Below are 20,609 nucleotides of genomic sequence, written 5' to 3'. Positions count from 1 at the left end.
GTGCTAATTAAAAATTAAAAATTTAAATGAAATCATTTTTTGGTTTAGTATGTAAATTTATTTACTGGAACTAATAATTAATAAGACATAACATTATAAAAACATATCACACAAATCTTTTAACTAACTTAAAACCTATATACCCAATCAGTATTATCAGCGATTGCAAATTGCTGACGCTTATCACTTTTAGGGCTTTTCATTTCTAACTGATGGAAATCTTTTTTTTCCTCGTCTAAATTGTAATCATCATTGTGTGCTTTAAATTCATAATTATTATTCCAGTCACCACCAGATGGTTTTTTAATACTAGGTTCATAACCTTTAAAAACGTCTCTGTGATAAAAGTTTTCTTCGTTAAGTCTCGGTACAAATTTGTATACATTTTCTTTGTATGCAGGATTTAATGTTTTGAAACTTGAATCTCTCTCTTCCTCGAAATCATTACCATTACTGTCTTTGCTAAAATCTTTACTACCATAATATGATGAATTAGGTCTATGAGGAACATTATCAGAATTATTTTCATTAACATGTCTATTCATGTTAGTGTTATAATTAACTATTTTGTCTTTGACTGGTACGGTCGTATAAAATCCGCTATAATCATTTTTAATTTTGTAAATATCTGATACTTCGATAGGGTAATCACGACCTTCACCATGACTAACTGCGTCTGATTTAATCGGTTTATTATCCTTATCAAGGTCATCCTTTTCGTCTTTATTGGCAAACATAATATTGTTAATGTATTGTTTTATGTTTGATTTGTAATTCTCGAAATTTTCCTTTGGTATGGGAGGAGAGATTTTGCTGTCTTCGGCTTCTGGTCTCATCTCTATAATTCTAAATTGATCTAGAAGTCCATTTTTTGATAGGACTGGGCGCCTTTCATCAGCTGGCATTGGTGCAATTAATTCATGCTGTAAAACTACACCTCCTCTACTTCCTTTTTTTTCGGTAAGCGTTTGCGACAAGACTTGTGGCGCTTTACTAAAATAATCAAACAAATGAAATTTTGGTATATCTGGTAATCGATAAGTTTTTACTGCTGGTAGTTTAATAACCACAGTTTTACCTTGTTGGTAGCCAATTCCATGGCCTTCGAACGGTTTGTTTTTAGAATTCTCCTTTTTATTTGGTTTTCGTAGAGGGACTTGGCTTTCGTCGTCACTGCTGGAGTCAGCATCACAATACATTTTATTAAGTTTTTGTGTATCCTTATCAGATAATCCAAGCCTTTGTCCGATATTGGCTCCGTTCTACAAAAAAAGTGTATAATTATAAGGTAAATGCAAATAACATGTAAAAGCCAAAAGAATATAAATAAATATGCAAAAATGTAAACCTGTTTTGGTACTAAAGTATCTTGTCCATTTGATGAGAACGCCTTTCTACTGTAGTGCAAAACGCTTTCATAGTCGTAACCGATGCCGAAATCAGAAACGGCAAATGTGTTGTATTTTCGAAAGTTATGTCTGGCGGCTATAAATTAAAAAATATCATATATACAGGAGAGGCTTAAAATTTAAAACCTACCGGACTTAACGTCCTTGTAAATATAGTTAAAAATTGTTAAATACAAAATTAATTGACAGTGTACTTACGCTGAAGTATGTTTTCCCAGAGGACATCGATGTAGTCGTCTCTATCGGGGCTGCTCTGCATATGATAGAAGCCGAGGGTATGAAGCAGCTCATGCACCACGGTACCGTGCCTAAAGCAGCCTCGACCGACTGGGTGTCGTCCGTACAAATTCAGCACTTGGTAACCTCCTTGGTAACCCACCTGGGAGAAGCAACCGCGTCTACTTCCCTGGAATTATAATTGAATTGCGTTGAGATATATCAAGTAGTAATTATATGTTAATGGAATATTTGGAAGTATGTTTTTATTAAATTATCCTGCTTGCATATCATACAATCAACATACATACATATTCAATTTAAAATATATAATGCATTGAGACATCGCCTTGCAAATTGTCCATTCTTTAACTAACTGCTTTTTAACTCGTGCCTAGATGCTCTAACTTGTCCCCAATTTGTTATTGCGAACGCGTGCGAGAAACTCGACGGTATTAGGTTACCTACAAACGACGAATATCAGTATGGAAACACTTATGTAAACATTTAAATATATTAGTAGCTACACCGTAATATGCAAACGAAATTCTTGGGGATATACAAAATGTGTTCACATATTTTTGAACTTTGGAGAGGGGGGTGTAAACAGGATGATGTGAAATTTTGTCACTCGCAGCATGTACATGTTCTACCTCCAGTCCCCCTGTAGCCTAAACAACTGGACTGATATTGATAAGTCAGGTGTCATTCTATTCGAATTGTCCCATGAGTACCACTCGGTGCCAATCATCCTTTCGTAACATTTTTTAATGAACATGTAAACCTGTACTAATGCATACCTGTATAACAACCGCGTCTCGATCGCCTTTTTGGTAAGGCCGAAATTTAATACAGGACGCTTGTGCTAGATCTTCAATACCGCTCTGTATGGCTTGCAATTGATCATCATCTGAAATTCAAATCAATCATCTTTTACATCATTCTGAAGTAATTTCTATAATTGACCTTTTAGGGAGGCGCCTGTTCACCTAGACCCGGACCATCTCATAGCTGGCATCTACCACACACTTTAATGAGTTACTAGTAGTAACAATTAAAACCAGTTAACGAATACAAATATATACCCACTAAAGTGTTCACGTTGTATGAAGTATATAACTTCATTATCTGGCCATCTTTTGGTAGTATCACGAAGGCCGTTTCTTGACAACCCTTCAGCGACGGTTTCCACGATGACGCGCCGCTGCCGGTCGTTCAGGATAAGGTCTCCTTCAAACTTGCCGCTCTCCTCCCACGCATTGTCCTGTATCACGTCGTCTTCGTCACCCTCCACATCGGGATTACCTTAAATCGGTGTATATAAGAAAGAAAGTTTATCTCTCTAACTAAAAACAGGGTTACTGCCGAACAGGAAGAACTTTGATGTTTAAATTCCAGTAAGAAATACAACACATTTAATGAGTAAAAATAACATAAAAAATACCGTCCAAAGACGCGTCTAGAACTCAATTTTGTTATGGGACTTACACAAGACTGGATTTACACCGCTAGGCAAGTTATCATTAACTGCAGTCAAAAATAATAGTTTTTTCTGATATTCTATCGCACAGGTCATCGAATTAAAAACACAAAATAAATTCCTATAGCTGAAGAACAGTAAAAAAAGTAATAAAAATAAACAGTGATTCCCAAAGCAGTCTTGGTAGAGCCCCTTGGGTCCACGGGGGATCTAGCGGGGTTAACGAAGGCGGGAATTAAGTTTGGGGTTCACAAATTGAAGAATACGTACAGAAACAAGGGTTTCACGGAAACGTACAAAATATTTAAAAGAGCTGGAAAAAAAAGTTAATAAATTGCGGCTGCTTGTAATGTTTACATTACATGACTTTGTCAAGAAAGACGAACCAAAATTTAAAATAACTTTATCCTCAAACTCGTGATTCCAGTACATGTTGTCTTTTTTTTATTTGTTCGGCTTTTCACAACAAAAATTAGTATAACTAGTTCATTTTTAAATTCCCATACACATACATACACAACAAACAACTCACTTTTTAAATTTAAATCCAACTGTGACGTTTTATGTATAAAATCACTGAACTCTTCTAATTCACTTCGAGTCATCGTCCAGCACTTAGTCACTAGAATATTTAAAAAAATCACAACTCTGGGCCACTTCATGCTTCAGTGATATTTATTTGTTTATTTGTTTTAAATTAGTGCTAATATCATTTTAATAAAATACGGAAATATTTATATTTATACGGTAATAAAAACTGATTTGTCAGCGTTAACGCACGGCGTCCATCGGATTCGCGATTAACAAAACCCATCGGATAGTAGCGAAATTAATATAGGTTCTGATACGACCATTTCACAAGGCGTGGGGCCGCAACTGCGCCCGCTTGCCATTGCCATTTCGACAGACAAGCGTTTGCTTCTCGTTTGACGCCAATCCGCGCAACAATAAATTGCTAAATTTATCGGCCGAGTTGTCGTACAATAAAACTCTTGATTTCCTTTGTATACCGCAATACCATTTATGTCCTATTTGTGTAATAAAAAGTGTATAATTTTAGGTCATTTACACAAACACGTTGCGTTTTATTAAAACGTTTGTTGTATGTTGACAAATCTTAAGACGAATGAAACGCAAAAAATCTATTAATAATTACATTAACGTTTTTGCCGCGATTTAGAAATATTGAAAGAATTAACAAGATAAAATTCCTTACTTCTTTACTTCCTTTGTTTGCATTTAACTTTTCCGGTAAATCACACATTCTACATTCTTTAATATGACATTAAAGCAATAATAATAACGAATTATAATGTAATAAAATTGTATGTGAGATTTTATATTCATTAGTTCCTTTGCTCCTTCAGATGTAAAACAGATCTGTTCACAATTTGCACATTTCAAATAAATAGGGGTCCAAGAAGGAATCGGGAGCAAAATCTTACGATTTAATAAACTCAAATCTTTTATTCATTTATTTTGACTTTAGTGCAATCTGTTGAATAATTATATAAGTAAACGCAACATCAACGCAGTGAATTTCATGCTTAAATGACGATAAACAAAGAAATTGTTATCAAATTAGCGTTACAGGCTCCAATGATTTAAATAAAAAGAAATCATTTTATTTTTACAGCTTGCTAAGCGAAATGGACGGTCAATGCAATTGCTGTACTAAAAATCGATTTTAGACTTATCGCTTACGAGGGCTTAGCTTAAGGCTGCTTAAAGGACTTAAGTCTACACTAGTCAGCATACTAATGCGCTAAGTAAAAGCACTTTCTCGGGCCCCTATTTGATTAGTCGTCATTCTTAAGAGATTTGCTGTGAATGATCGTTACCATCTCAAGTACATGTTTTGGAGATAATAAAAGAGAATTATTAAGCTATTTTAATTATACGTTTAAAACCTCTACACCTAAAACTTATGTTAACAAACAAGTAAAAACTTGTAATAAACAAGAGCAAGCGAAACGAAGAGCATGGAATTTTTAACTCTCGATTAATTAAAATTATTATAATTATATTATTATATACCGCAACCTTGTTAAAAGTAAACTTTATTTACATTGTATGCGTATTACATAAAATAAATCTCGTCTTAACATTTACTGTAGACATAAGATTCGGAAAGTGGTCGGGTCACTTTCTTTTAGTTTCCGATTTCAACTGCGTAGTAAGGATCTTGTCCTACTCAACAAGAACTTGTTTTATAGACAAGCAATGTTACGTATGTACATGTGTACATTTACGTAACATTTATGTATATGCACAAATGTATTAAATACACCTACTCGAGAAACATTAAAATATAGACAATTTAATTAACTAAACTGATAAGATTGACATTAAAAACGCTGTAATTTTCTTTTACTGATGTTATACCAGTAAATGCGAAAGTTTAGACTTATGGATGGAAGGATGTGTGTCAGAGTTGGAGCCTAAACTGCAGGACGGATTTTGATTAAACTTGGCATAGATGTAGTAGGATAGTCTGGAAGAACATTTGATGTACATAGCCTAGGTAGGCTACTTACTTTTCTTTTTAATTCTACACGGACGGAATAACAGACGAGAGTTATAAAAAAAATAATTCGTGTTACATTTTTTTATTTATTAAAAGGTACTACTAGAATACTATTGTGTTGAATAAATTCCAGGTTGTCCGTTGGCAGTTGAACCGATGGCGGTCGCTTAGTGGTCATTCTTCGATGTTATTATAGCAGTTGTACATGCGGTTCAGTTTGATGACGTCCCCACGTGACATGCCCCTCCGTTGACCAATCGTCACGCCCGGCTGTCAACATTACATACATTTAATTTACTGACATATTCATAGTACCTGGGCTAGGGTAGGGCGCGGCTGTCTGACTGCCCAGGGCGACTGGCATAAAGGTGCGTCACTAGTATACAAATGACTCTTACATACTCTTAACTACCCTAGTTCTTGAAATAGAGTAGATAGTAGTGCTAGCTGACACTGCATATTCACCTGAATAATTCACCTTATAATGACCTCATTAATAAAACTGAGGAGCTCACTTAGCGGTAATTAATATTAGCAAATCTACTCGAAGGGACTGCATAACATGTATCTAGTTATTTCATTAGCCGAAGTTTAAAAAGCAATACTATTATGATGGATTATAATGTAGCAAATTACTATTGCTCTAAGTTTACTTCGTCCAAAAATGTATGATTACAGAATTATATTATAAAAAAATCAACCTCTATTGGAATAATGGTTCGACGTCCATTTTTGGAAAATGTCGTGCTAGAATAGTGCATCACGCTGTTGTAGTCGTATTCAACATCGAAGTTTGACACAGTCATATTGTCCTCCTTATAAAAGTTGTGCTCCATGCCTAAATACATAAATATAATTAGCAACGTTGCAAGTACACATAGTAACTACTCGTGACTTTGCTGTTTCATAACATTACTGAAAATGTTACTTACATTTCGTGTAATATTTCGAATTTTGTTAATCGATTAGTTTATTTGCATAAGTTGCCTCAATTTATTATATGTGAAAAATTTTTACAATGAAACATTAAATACCTTCCTGAATATTTTTCCAGACAATGCAAACATAGTCATCTCTGTTGTAAGTACTTTGCATATGGAAGAAACCTAGTGCATGTAGAAATTCGTGCATTATAGTGCCACGGCTGAAACAGCCCGGGCCCAGATTGAGAGGCTGGTAGCCATACTGCCATTGATCCTGATAAATGTACCCTATGTATGAGTTGCACACATTGCCGCCGGCATTCTAAAATGTAATTTTACAAGATAACACCACAAAGTTAAATATGTTTTTATTTTGTTAAATTAATCAAAGTGACGGTATCAACAAGGAATAAATTATTAAGAAACTGATAGCTACCGTAACTCTCACAGCATACTCATTGCTATATCGTCTCTCTTGAAAACGAACACATGAGCTGTTTCCCATAATCCACAAAGCGGCCCTGATTTGCCTTATCTGATATGCAGCTGTAAACAAATTTACTAATTGCTACAATAATAATAAAATTATAAACGACGAGCGGTCGCCCGAGAACTTCGTTAGCGTGGATTTAAAAAAGTCATCTATCACATCCCGCGTGCATCTACCTTCTACCAGCTATCTGTAAAAGTCCCATCAAATCCGAACCCCCCGTTAAAAAAAAGAGTAGCGTAACTATAATATAATAAGCCTATCCATCGTAATACGTCATCTTTCCAAAATCTTGAATTTTTCTTTTGAAATTACAAACACACTACAATTTTATTATATGTATAGAAGATAACAATAAAAATGAGTTACTTACTAAATTCGTTAGGAGCAAAATAGTAGACTAGAGTATTATTTGGCCAGCGCTTGGTAACATCGATGAGGCCGTTGCGATTGTGTTTGGAGATGAGAGCCGATTTTTGTCTGTCCGTCAACAAGATGTCGCCTTCGAAAAACTCAGCCAGTTCTCCTTTTATTGGCAACGGTTCTAAAAAGAATATTTTTTGGATTACGTTGACGTCTTTGCTGTTGACATAGTTCTGACCATATATGCCATGGGGAGTGATTGACGCAGTAAAACCATCACTTCGCGATGTCAATTTGACTACGAAGGCGAGGGAACGTGGTTCACAGACCCTGGAAACGACCAACACTTCGAGGTTGAACCACTACTACTATCTGATACGTAAACGTTAATAAAGAGATTTTGAAGAAAAAGAGATGCACTCGGTAAACCTTTGCCTTCTAGTGCATAAAAAATAATTTACCATAAATATCTGGCATTGGTTCAGCTGTAGTTATTTCTTCTGACAAACCGAAAACGGCCTGGCTATAGATTAACACAAGTATTACGTAAAATTCTTTCATGTCGAAAAAATGTAGGAATCCTAGAGTATACGTTTTAGGAACACTGTAACGTGTCCTATTTGTCCATCGCTTTTAAAGGTGTCCTGCATCCTGTACGATCAGGATGATGGTTGTAACAGGAAACAGCAAAAGTACCATAGACTTTTTTGCCGTTGATACCTATCACGACCTACTTTTCAAAATACATGTTTCTTTGTTAATTTACATTTTACCATGGACATCTAGGAATTATTAGCGATAAAACAATTTAGTAACTACAGCAGAATTAGAGCATGTGCACGTATGTACACTTTATGTGTTATTAATAACACCAAAAAGAAATCAGTACCTAGATTCAGCTAAACTAAGTTGCAATGGTTTAGCAATATTTGATTTCACATTTTTTACATTCGTGTTTTATTGATTTGAGAGTAGTTCGCGGTTACGAAACTATTACAATAGCATTAAAATAGCAAAATTGGGGCCAAATTGTAGAAAATTGAACCAGACTTAGCGATGCAAAGTAATTTATTATTTATTAATGGTAAATGCCTACATATGAAAATTAAAATTCGTGAAAAGGATTTGATAATTTGATGAATTACTCAAATCCGAGGTTAAAAAGGTTCTTAAAAATATTATACCTCTAACCCAATACGAGCCCAGTGCTTGGTTCAGCAATATCATGTCTAATTCAGATATGTAACTTTGAAATCTAACTATGGCAATATTATTAAGGTGGGATATTCGCAAAACAAATGGTTGTTAATCATTTTTGTCTGTAATAAAACTACTTAGTTAATTATTTTGTTCGCAGCGATGAATTTAATATATGTAAGTTTTAAATAAATTCGACCATTACGGGCGGAATTTCAGAGCAAAGTTGGATTCTATTTAACGCAATGTAAAACAAGCAATTGTAGGTACAAAGAAAGTGTTGTTTAGCGCCTGACCTGACCGAACAGTAATATAAACGTCCAGGTTCGTTCCCCGATATGTACTCGAACTATGTCTCTAACAAAGAATATGATAACCCTGACTAGAGTGCGATTCAATCACCTTACACTAATTTCTAATGTTCTCAAAGAAGTACATAAGTTACATATATTTAATTAATATAGCAAGGGTCAGGTTCAGGTCATAAGCGAATATATCCAAAATTAGCGCGTACCATCCTTCGACCACATCTTCACCTTGGTCTAGGTGGGATAGTGGTCAAGCGCTGGTTTTTTTCAGTTTAAAAAAAAAAATTGAAACAAAGTTTGTAATATATTAAATCATTTAATGTGTAAATTCCGTAACAATGTAATATAAATAAAATAATACAGATCTCTTAGATTTCATTTAATCAATTTTCTCTGTAGTTGTTTCTTTTTCTGGTTCACAATACATCTTGTTAAGTTTTACTATGTCACTCTCCGACATTCCTATTCTTTGGCCAATTTTCGCACCATCCTGCAATTAAAGTAACGTTAATACAATGTAAATATTATAAAAAAAAACAATTATGTTAATGTCTACTTTAATAGATCCATAATACTAAATAAGTATAATTTAAAACAAATGTGCTGTGTTTTTGTGTGACCTACTGATGGAATACAATTTTACCTGCAATGGTATAATAGTTTTATTTCCATTCTTAGAGAACGCAACCTCGGGGTAGTGCATCACGCTGCCGTAGTCATACTCGACACCGAAGTCCGTCACTGTGTCATTGTTGTACTTAGCAAAGTTGTGCTCTGTGCCTGAAACACAAATACCGCATGTGAGTCACTTAGATCAAATTCAGTTCAATCAGTAGCTACACGTGTGTAAATCAGCTCTGAATGAACAAGATTAAAAGTTCAGCTCATATAGCCTTGAACCTTTGATCTGCGGCTCAACAACTAAATTACAGCTCACGGCTCTACGCGATGTACTATACCTAAGGGTGTGGACGAACCGCAAACTGCCAGGTGATTCGTAACTCACTCAAACCATACCTCTATATAGAAAGAAATTGAGTGGATCTCAGATCCGAATGATCTGCAGGTAACTATTCTTAGTTGAGTTACCAACGTCTATATATGTGACAAATGAGTACCTGATTTGATATTCTCCCATATGATCTGTACAAATTCATCTCTGTTATAAGTACTCTGCATGTGGTAGAAGCCGAGAGTGTGGAGCATCTCGTGCACTACAGTACCGTGCTTGAAGCAGCCCTTGGCAAGGTTCAGCACCTGCCGCACCTCCTCCTCATCCTCACTTACATTGGTAAAGCCTACATTAGAGAAGCAACCGTTCGATGTACCCTGCAAGTTGAGTAGAAACGGCTTCCTTATAAAATAAACAAACAATGACCGTAATAAATTATGTAGAGGCCACGGCTTTCCATTCGTAGTGATAAAGCAACAAATATTGTAGTTACTTTCACATTAATCTACGCACGACTGCTTACAGATTGCAAGTATCTTACCCTTTTGTCTGTTGCAATGTAAACAACACATAACCCAACTTTTTTGTTTTGTTCTCAAGACTGCAAAATGCGTCGCTTACCTAATTGTTCGTCAAATTCTTATACAAACAGAAACCAACCTTCTAACATAAAATAATTTTGACATTGTATACAAGTAAAATCGTTTAAAATTTAAGAATACCAGCATTCACTTTTTGTAGCAATACCTTTATGAGAACTGCGTGTTCATCATTTTCTTTAGCTCTGAATTTGATACATGATTTATTGGCGATGTCCTTCATTGCAGACTCTATCATTTGAATTTGTTCCTCGTCTGTTTTAAACATAAAAATTATTGACACTTTTCTTAAATACGATTTAAAACACTACATGTGTAACAATTACGAACCAAAATCATCCTTTTGTATATCGTAAACGACAGTACGGTCCGGCCATCGTTTGACGCCGTCCACAAGGCCGTTGCGGTTCATCTCCGCCGTTGAAATGGCCTGCCTTTGATGTGGCCTTAACAACATGTCCCCTTCAAAGTAATCTCCAAATTCGTCGTCTACGCTTACATCTGTACAAAACATTTAACAAAATCATCTAACACGAAGAACATAGGGTGTAAAAAACCATAAACAGAAGCTTAAAAAGGAACCATTGTACTCCTCTAAAAAAAGTTTAAAAAGAATTTGACAAAAGAAAAGAAACAAAAAATGAATTGATACCATCTTCATTAGTTTCAACATCCTGTATTAAAGGCGCAGCGTAACATGTAATTAACACATGCAACAAGGTGATAGTTAATATTTTGAAAACTAAGCCACGATCACCGGTAGCCATGTCTAGAGAGAGCACACTGTACTGCGTGCCCGGTGTTGTGGCTTGACTTTATAATGTGTTAACAGTTATTCCAGACGGCGGGATACGACTATCGATTACCTAATTAGATAAACGTGTAGCTCCTAATCTAAAACGTTTTGTGTGTTCTAAATGAAGTGGTTAACGCTCCTTTAGATATCGTGAGTCCCTGCTGTGCGTCAAGGTTCCAAGTACAATGACACCTTTTAGTGACAACAAATTGAGCCGCGCGGTTTGCCGATGAGTACCTCTCTAACACAGACGGAGAAGCGTTCCTCCGCTTAGGTCGTCTTGCGGCCATCGGCAAATATTCTATAAGCAGTCATAACGTTTAAAATTTTGCTGAGCTTTCTACTACACTTTTTTAATTAATACTTCACGTAAATTACATCAAAAAAAGACATTTATAAGAGTGTTATTTTAATTTTATCAATACTAATATTAAAAAGAGGAAATATTTGTATTTTTGTATGTATTGAAATAAGTCAAAAACTATTGGGCCGATTTCAAAAATTCTTACACCATTAAAAAGCTACGTTATCAGTGAGTAACATAGGCTACGTTTTTGTAATGCTTTATTAAGACAATAAATAATTCTAACATAGTGTATTATTATTATAAACAATTTTTGTCCGTGTGGCATTTTGATAAAAAAAAAACACGAATGTACCAGTAACTATTAAGTAATTGGTAGTCCAGAATCAAATCTCGGAGTGATTTAGGAGTTAAGCACTTATCCAATGCTAACGAAATAATATATGTCCAATAGCTATTATCTGGCATGATAAGAGATTCAATTAATAATATGAGGTGATTGACCATGAGACAATTAGATAATGCGTTAGATTAATATTGCAACAAAGATAAAATGCGTAGCCGACCATCTTAATTACAAAATAACCTGAATTGCAAGCACAGATAATACAATACTAGTAAAGACTATACAAGACGGTAACCTCAGCCAGGGAATACCCTTAGAGCTGCGAGAATTCCTACAAAAGCTCCCAAAACTGCTTTTATATTTCTATCATCTTTATTCAAACTCTTAAAATATTGATAATGGGGTAATAAAAAACATTATTATTGTAAATAACGTGCTATATTTATATTACAAAATAATTACAAAATGAAAACTTGACACACAAAATGTAAACTGTACATGCATGCGGTTCAGATACAGTGGTTACACGTAATGTACAATACTAACGGATTCATTAAAATACTTACAACTAAAAAAAATAAACAGTACCGTGTACAACGCAAAACATTCCATAATAATAATAAACAAAAAAATAATAAATCCATTTCGTACATTATGGCATTCTCATTTATATAATACTGAAGTTGCTAATACAACAAAAATATGTACGCAGTTCAACTGAACTTTACCAAAATCTTGTTGAACTGTTGCAGGCCGCGGACACATTGCGTTCTCCTAAACAAACCCATCACTAATTTACACATCGATTATATTGAGTTATAAATTTAGGCAGTCTTTAATATATTCCATTTAACACCGAACCGCGCAGTAAACCAACAGAAATGGTAACGTCTATCAACTGAACAACACCGAAAATCCTTATATAAACTGCAAAACCAGCTAATAGTATTTGTAAAGCACTGTAAAACATTCTAAATATTGGTCTAGTCATTATTGCATAGGACTTCGCGTCCCTTCAATACAAAGAACTATAAAATCGTTGCGGTTACATAAGAGCACAATGAAACATCTCTTGTACATTGAAAATGACCAATTGTACAAACATTTCAATTTACATCATTTTCAACTATTAATAACTTTAATTCAGGATCTTTTATTAATAGGCCATTAAAAATATTAAGATGTCATACGAACTGTGGCGTCTCATCATTTTAATTTCATTGTTTAAACACAATACAATGTTAAAATTTTAAATTCAACTCTTTTTTTGTTAAAACCTTTATCAATTACACTCGACGTCAAAAGTAGTAGTACAATTTTTAAATTGCAACATCTAAACTAGAAGTATATTACTTTAAACGTCGAGATTTTGATTGTTATTAATAAAAATTGATTTGATAAAAGATCCTGCGTTACCGCCGTCGTCCTTCGCACTAAGTCGGAATGATAAAAATATCCTAACATATTCACTATCATAAGAAGCATGCATGCCCTTCATTCCGACATGTGCGAGTACAGTAGCTATAAATAAAACAATTATCTATACTATCGTCTGGTATTGTCTTAATGAATACATACAAAATTTGACGTATCAAATAATATATTCAAAAAGACAATACAGTACAGTCAGCGGCTCATAGATGTAACATACCACTGGCAGTAATTATCGCAGTTTTATTTTATTTTACAAATTAAATATACTATTTGAATCCTGTAATAATCTAGAATTTAAATTGTACTTTTATGACATCAAATATATTACACTTCTATTGGAATTAAATGTACAAATAAATAAATTTACACCTAAAATGACGCTGACTGTACACGTTTCAGCCTAATGCAAAATGTGTATACTGTGTTTCAAATAAAGAATTAAACCTTGTAAACTAAAGGATCACTTGTTACGATTCATACATTTAAACCGACATTTCTTTTTAATTTCACAATTCGATTAAATAAAATAATGACCATTTACTACAGTAAAGGTCACTTTCCACGATACAAACAAGTTTATTGTATTTTCAAAAAGAAAAATGTAGTGGAAATCGATATATGTACGTTTACAAAGTTTTCTTTATTTGTAACAGAGTATATGTTGGGGTTATCTCGAAGCTTACCGCTAGCTACATTCGCCTAATATAATTGTCTATGCGTAGAGAGCGTCAGCCGAGTAAGCAACGCTCTAACGAGTATCACAAATGTGCAGAAAACCTACTAATAGAAACATTATTGCTATTCCTTACTGACGACCGTCTTAAGGCAAAACAATGGTCAACTAGTTATTTTATTTATTAATATTTGAAATCTAAAATTTGAATATTCGCACTACCAAAGAGAAAGTATTGATTACAAACGCTTATAGTTTTATGACACGAATCGTGACTCATATATCTATGAACGACTTAGATTTCGAAGTTTCTAAATTTTACATCACCCTTGTAGAGTAATTTCATAAGAAAAATATAATTCTGATTTATCAAAAATAAAATGCGTTACAAATTTAAAAAAATACGCGAAGATGAATTTCAAATCATTACACTTGTTTTATCTCTGTTGTTTTCAAAGTGAATGATAGAGACAGTAATATATCATAGTTGTTAAACAGCCACACAATATATTGAGACTATAATGAAGAGAGTACTTGGACAATACGACAGTTCTATGCTACTCTGGCGCATATAAAATAACTAATTATTGTGCTCATACTTGAAAAGAAACACATAATTGTTTGTTAAAATTTTACACACAAAAAAAAGAAATAATTTAGTCAGTACCTTTCGACCTATATCGATAAGAATTTAAAGAAGATAGCGTCGCGTTTTAAAAACATAATTGTCTCTACAAAGTGCCGTGCCTCAGATATATTGTACTTCTTCAACAAACATTTTTTAGGACCTTTTTAATTAATATCATAATTATTTAGGCCCTTATTCACTTAAGAAAATAATCCCATTTTGTTGATATTTCATGTCTTTTTTTAATGTTAAATAATACGTTTAGTGAAAATATAATGCGTTTTAAATAAAAATGTGTATAAAACCACGTCATATTTAAACAGGTCAAAGTTACGTCGTGCAAAGAAACTTTATCTTAGATTTTTTGACAAAATCTATACTTTTGTTATGATTTTGTACACACATTTTTATTTGAAATGTAAATACTTATTACTCGAGTAGACACCGATGCCCTTAAGCTAAACCTAACTTTGAAAGTGCTTTCACTAATTCGATGTATTGTGAAGTTAAATAACTTCAAGTTAATATAAAACGCGATACATGTAATATTTGCGACTCACAAGTGCCTCCGCTTTTTTTACTAAATGACAAAAAAGACTAATACAATTGTCAAAAAAATATTTTAGAAATTCAAAAACCTATTAAAAATTCCCATATTTATGTTTAGGAACATAATACACTCTTTTTAACTTTAAAAAAAAAACACTTTAGAAATATATGAAAATAAACATGAAAACCTTTCAAATTGTAGAGACATTGTGATCGCGACGGAGTAAAGGCTAATATGATATCTACAACAGAGCTAGCGGCGAATGTTTTATTGTACTATTTAAGTCACGCGCTGATATGTAAAGACTTTACAGTTATTTGCAAGTGGATGTGAGTAAAGACTGGAACACCGATCGATTGTGAAATTCATCATTTTATGATCTCACTAGAAACTTATTATTAGTGTCATTTCTCAAGAAACAACTGTAGCCTTGTATTCGAATCGGAAACGGTTTTTTTATGAAACTGTGATTAATTGGCTAGTTTCACAATATTACCACACTCCTAGTTCAATTACAAAGTGACGAAGTTCAAAATTTATCGGTGGCTTGTATATATTATGTCTGCCGTTCGATTTGTATCCTGCCACATCACATTCGCCCTTCGGAGCGATCACAGTTGACAATTAGCGTCATTTATTCACAAACACTATATATATAATTAGGCCATTTTAGGACAGATAATCACATTATGAAAGTTACAATTCCTTGCGTGTACATTGTTCTCACATCTTCACTGATGTCTTTCAATATTATATTCTTTGGATTAGTGTATACCTGTAAACAAGGTACAATAGTTTTAACATTATAATCTACAAATACAACAAAGGTATTAGCCATGTCAAATATCTTGTGTTGTCACTTGTACAACGTTCCAAGTGTCCAAAATATTTAGAAACCATATTAAAATGAAATCTTTTACACTGTTTAAAACTTTGGTATTTTGTCTTTCAAATTAGATTTTCAAAAATCAATGACCTATGGATGTTGGCACGATGAGCAGTACCTTCTCTGCATACAATTACACATAAAGTTGTTTCAATACATATAGTTACTTTAATAATTAAATAAAGCTCACCATTTATAGTATAAAGCCTATGCAGCGGTCTGTGCGGTGGCGTTGGCGTTAGCGTTGGCGTTGGTGTTAGCACTGGCGTTAGCGTTAGCACTGGCGTTGGCGTTAGCGGTGGCGGGCGGCGAGGGCTGGGAGGCGTTCCTTGCGCGGCCGCCGCGGGGCTTGATGCTCTCCGAGACCTGCCACATCGCCTCCTCGCTCAGCACGTCGTCAAACCCGTTGAACATCGCCTGGATGCGCTCGTTCTTCTTGAACTTGTACTGTCTATATAAAAAACGTACATATGTTAGTAATTTTTTTCATCCTTAACTGAGAATGTCTTTCGGGATTCGGAGCCAATCTAAGTTAAGGGTGACTAGTCCTTAAACAAAATCGTGGGCTCAATGAGCGGAGCTTCACTTTTAAACAACATAAATCTTGACCTTAAATTTTACAATTATAGCTAAAATAATACTTACTCTTTGTGAAACCTCTTCATGCTCTCCATGACTTGATACTGCTGCCACCGCTTGGTGAAGTTGATGCTGCCGTTAGGCAACAGGTCGGGGTTGCCGATGTGCACGAATGTCAGATCTTGCAGGACTAGACCACTAGAACAAATTATACAGAATAGTAGTAGAAACTAGTATGAATATGAACAGTACTGGTGTTTGGATAGTGCAAAGTCTGCGAATTACAATCACTTAATATCGTTGGCTCCTTCTTCCTCCTTGAGGCGTATTAAAAAGAAAAGAGGACTGTATAAATCTCGCCTGGAGCTCAAAAGCAGACACTAAATATGTATAAGGTATAACAATCGGAATAAGAGCAAAAAACGAGAAGTTTGTGTGCTACGTGCAGCGAGTGAGTGGTGAGTGAGGTGTGAGTGAGCAGTGAATGAGTAGTCAAATGAGGTGTAAGTGAATATTGAGTGAGTTACATGTAAGGTATGCAGGGCGGCTGCGTCTCCGCGAGCGCGGTGCGGTAGGCGCTGAAGGAGCGCGAGGAGTCGATGAGCGCGCAGTGGTCGTGCAGCGCGTCGGCGATGGCGCGCGGCCAGCCCAGCCGGCGCACGGGCGGCGAGTCCAGCGCCGACACCAGCGCCAGGTACGAGTTGAAATTGTTCATCTTGCGTAGCGCCTTCATCACCTTCAGGAACTTGCTCGCGTACTTCTCGCGCTCTCGACCCTCCTCCTGACAACATATACAACAACACAATATATTAATACACTTTTAAATAACACACTTTATAAAGTACACTTCTGCGGTGATGCTGCGCAAACCGAACGCAGAAGCTATACGTTAGCAATTGCCAGCGTTTTGGTCCGCATAGTATTAAAGAGATCATACCAAAAACGAAAAACTATTTATTCCTCGGAAACCTGACATTTGACAGGAAACTGGAACCGTTACTATTTCTGGGACCGTAAGTAGCCTACGTGTTCTTCTGGACTATTCTCTACATCTATGCCAAATTTCATTCAGACGTTCAGCCATTCAACCATCTAAAAATTTCTTATTTATAATATTATACTAAGAAGTAAGATATAATTATTACAGGTCAAAATGATTGGAACAGAATTCATCAAGATCTGTTTAGCCGGTAAGCTACAAACTCGAATAAACATCTTACTAAACTTTGGCATGGTAACATTAATAGTAAGTAAGATTGACCTGTTCGAGTATCCTGGAGCGCGCCCAGTAGCTCATCTTGTTGAAGTGCTCGGTGAAGCGCGTGAGGTTGGGCGAGCTCTCCTCGGACTGGTCGCGCGGCCAGGAGAGCACCTCTGCGGCGGAGATGCGCACGAACAGCGCCGCGTCCAGCAGCGTCATCTGCTCCGCCACCTCGCCCGCCTTGAAATCCAGCAGCGTGTCGCGCCGCAGCGACACCGCGCCGTAGCACGGCGTCTCGTACTCGTACCGGTTGTTCGACTGCGACACATCTCTCACTTATACTAATATACTTCGTGGCGTTGGATGTCAGCAATCACAGCTTATTGGATAATTCCTTATTGAAAAGCCCTATACTTTAGGTTATATGTTTTCACGGTATTAAACTTATGGTGTAAATAACTTGGAAAATACCGTCATACGAGAAAGGGACAACAAGCTACTAACTACAATCTGTCACCATCAAGGTTGCCATGGTAGCGGTAAATGTTATTCTAAGGCTTTCATTGTCATTTAAATTTAATTACCTGTTGGAAATGTAATTGTTTCTGTTTATCGACGAGTATCTGCCGCAGCGCCTTCGCGATCGGCAGCTCCTCCGCGTCCACCAGCCAGTAGATGAACTCCATTATCTCTTGCATTAATGGACGATCCAGATCGGCCATACTAAATTTAAAAATACATAAATGTACAAGAATATACATTTATGACATTAATATTTATTATCTAACTGAGATCACAATAATTGTGTTTTCATCATTATTAATATTATGTTTGAGTTTGCCTCTTAAACAGCTGAACAGATTTTGATAAAATTTGGCATAGTTGTAGAACGTAGTCTGGAAGACATAGGTTACACTTGTATTTTTCGTTAATTCCATACGGAGTCGGGGGCGAAAGCTAATTGTTATAAGTATTCTCACGTGAGATCAGCTACGATTCTGGCAGGTCGTGCGTGCGTGCGCGCAGGTGGCGGGCGCGCCGCACCAGCCGCGCGATCAGCGCGCGCGGCGACACCCACGTGCGGTACGTCGCCAGGAACGCCTCCTGGTATGCGAAGTCTGCGCACGCGCACGTTAATACACATACACACATATCGTTCAACTTCTAACACCACGGATGTCAGGACACAGAAAAAACTGTATAATTTTATACATAATACTAATACACTGTTTGTGTATACTTAATATTTAATGTAGAATATGTGTTTCTGATAGGCTGAAACGATGCGTCTTCCGATTCTCTAGTGTATGGTATTTTTGGTATATCAAATAGCCAAAAATGACTTACGTGGTGTTAGAACTTCAACGACTATATAAATGCAATAATTTACTCATTAAACAATCATGCATAGATGACTTAAATTATATACAAAAAAGTTATGTGTTCAATCCATGCTCGGTAGTGCAAGGCAAGGCATTGTTAATAAGTGTGAGAAATGAAGCTATTAGGTTCATAGTTTAGCAAAGTGATCATAAATCGCCCAAAATCCCAGCAACATTTGTAAAGCTTTAATAACATTAGTAACAACCAGCTTTTTCAGTCCCAAGTCATACAATGAGCCAACCGAACCACTTACGCTCGTCCGTCTCTGTGGAAGCATGAAAGTTACAATGTTAGATGCAAAGTGTTTCTCGTTGTTAACCCAAATGACTGGAAAAACATGTACTAATAGTAATTACTTATGACAAATATTTCTAAGGAAAAAGACAATGAGAAATAAGTTTTCATAACATGCCTGAATGGTAACTATGTTGTAATAATCATTTAATACGTCATCTCAATTCCATTCATGCTTGTAATGTTATTTACTTTGAACGATGCATCAAATGTTGATTTATTTTACAAATACTTAAGTAACATGTTTCAATACTATAGAATGAGCACATTTAAATAATAACAATAACTATACCAATAAACACAAATTTATCGCATATATGTATCGCACTACTGTGTTATTTATTTTAAATATAAATAGTATTTTTAAAATTTTAAATTATACCCTTGTATTAGTAGAGACTAACAAATTAGATACAAATAGTCAAACAAGGATATCTGAGCCGGTTAGAGGCATTGTTGTCACTATTAAATCCCTTAGATAACTTATAAAACCTACTTAGTCATAGACAATAACAACAGAAAAAACAGTTGCAGAACTGAGCTAAAACAACCCAATCCTGGTAAGAAAACCATATCTTAGGAATATTATAAAAGAACTGAGCGTCTATACCGTGTTTCAGATAGGCTTGTCAGTCTCTATGAGGGTGTGACAGTGTAGGTGTAGGAGGTGCGGCAGGTGGCGGAGGTACCTTTGGTGGCCTTGGTGGCGAGCACGATGAGCGCGTCGGGGTGTCCGCCGCGCACCTCGGGCCCCTCCTTGTCGCGGTCGCGCAGCAGCAGCCACTGCCCCACCTCGCTCTGCAGGATGATGTCGTCCGCGCCCTCCGACACGCCCTCCGCCGCGCCCGCCTCCGCGCCGCCCCCGCTGCCCACGCTGCCCACGCTCCCAGCGCTTCTCTGTAACACATTTTTATATATTTTGTTATATACATCTATACTAATAAAAAAAGATTTGTAATTTTGTATTTTTGGATGTATTGAAATAACTCGACAATATTTAGGTGCCACGTAAGTTTAAGATTTAGGAAGACCTTTAACCAGAAACCTATGTAAGAATACTGTCGGGATTGG

The 20,609-nt window shown here is 35.7% G+C and overlaps 4 protein-coding genes across 4 annotated transcripts in view; all 4 read right to left on the bottom strand.

Moving 5' to 3' along the window:
• Positions 1-81: 81 nt before the first annotated feature.
• On the bottom strand, positions 82-4,312 carry LOC106107891. The gene is made up of 6 exons (XM_013288905.1): positions 3,638-4,312; positions 2,715-2,930; positions 2,426-2,535; positions 1,608-1,815; positions 1,349-1,485; positions 82-1,262 (listed from the first exon to the last, which is right to left on the bottom strand). Exons 1-6 carry the CDS (start codon positions 3,765-3,767, stop codon positions 129-131), a joined length of 1,935 nt encoding a protein of 644 aa, XP_013144359.1. The 5' UTR covers positions 3,768-4,312; the 3' UTR covers positions 82-128.
• A 1,386-nt stretch (positions 4,313-5,698) lies between these two features.
• Positions 5,699-8,026, bottom strand: LOC106107895 (zinc metalloproteinase nas-13-like). The gene is made up of 6 exons (XM_013288908.1): positions 7,870-8,026; positions 7,419-7,589; positions 6,992-7,101; positions 6,667-6,877; positions 6,334-6,470; positions 5,699-5,902 (listed from the first exon to the last, which is right to left on the bottom strand). The coding sequence occupies exons 1-6, from the start codon at positions 7,967-7,969 to the stop codon at positions 5,807-5,809; spliced, it is 825 nt and encodes a 274-aa protein (XP_013144362.1). The 5' UTR covers positions 7,970-8,026; the 3' UTR covers positions 5,699-5,806.
• Positions 8,027-9,213: 1,187 nt separating this feature from the next.
• LOC106107894 (zinc metalloproteinase nas-4-like) lies at positions 9,214-11,276 on the bottom strand. Its single transcript, XM_013288907.1, has 6 exons — positions 11,117-11,276; positions 10,795-10,965; positions 10,613-10,719; positions 10,032-10,242; positions 9,557-9,693; positions 9,214-9,403 (listed from the first exon to the last, which is right to left on the bottom strand). Exons 1-6 carry the CDS (start codon positions 11,229-11,231, stop codon positions 9,293-9,295), a joined length of 852 nt encoding a protein of 283 aa, XP_013144361.1. The 5' UTR covers positions 11,232-11,276; the 3' UTR covers positions 9,214-9,292.
• Positions 11,277-12,329: 1,053 nt separating this feature from the next.
• The window catches only part of LOC106107819 (guanine nucleotide-releasing factor 2), a 28,418-nt gene continuing 20,138 nt past the window's right edge, over positions 12,330-20,609 (bottom strand). Inside the window, 10 exon segments of the mRNA XM_013288823.1 lie at positions 12,330-15,970; positions 16,272-16,532; positions 16,727-16,858; positions 17,188-17,441; positions 17,922-18,179; positions 18,446-18,584; positions 18,842-18,863; positions 18,866-18,979; positions 19,498-19,509; positions 20,228-20,387. Coding sequence (XP_013144277.1) covers positions 16,289-16,532; positions 16,727-16,858; positions 17,188-17,441; positions 17,922-18,179; positions 18,446-18,584; positions 18,842-18,863; positions 18,866-18,979; positions 19,498-19,509; positions 20,228-20,387 — 1,335 coding nt within the window. The 3' untranslated portion in view covers positions 12,330-15,970; positions 16,272-16,288.

Source organism: Papilio polytes, unplaced genomic scaffold, assembly GCF_000836215.1.
Source record: "Papilio polytes unplaced genomic scaffold, Ppol_1.0 DF821845.1, whole genome shotgun sequence".
Lineage (NCBI taxonomy): Eukaryota > Metazoa > Arthropoda > Insecta > Lepidoptera > Papilionidae > Papilio > Papilio polytes.
This window is presented reverse-complemented; position numbering and strand designations above follow the sequence as displayed.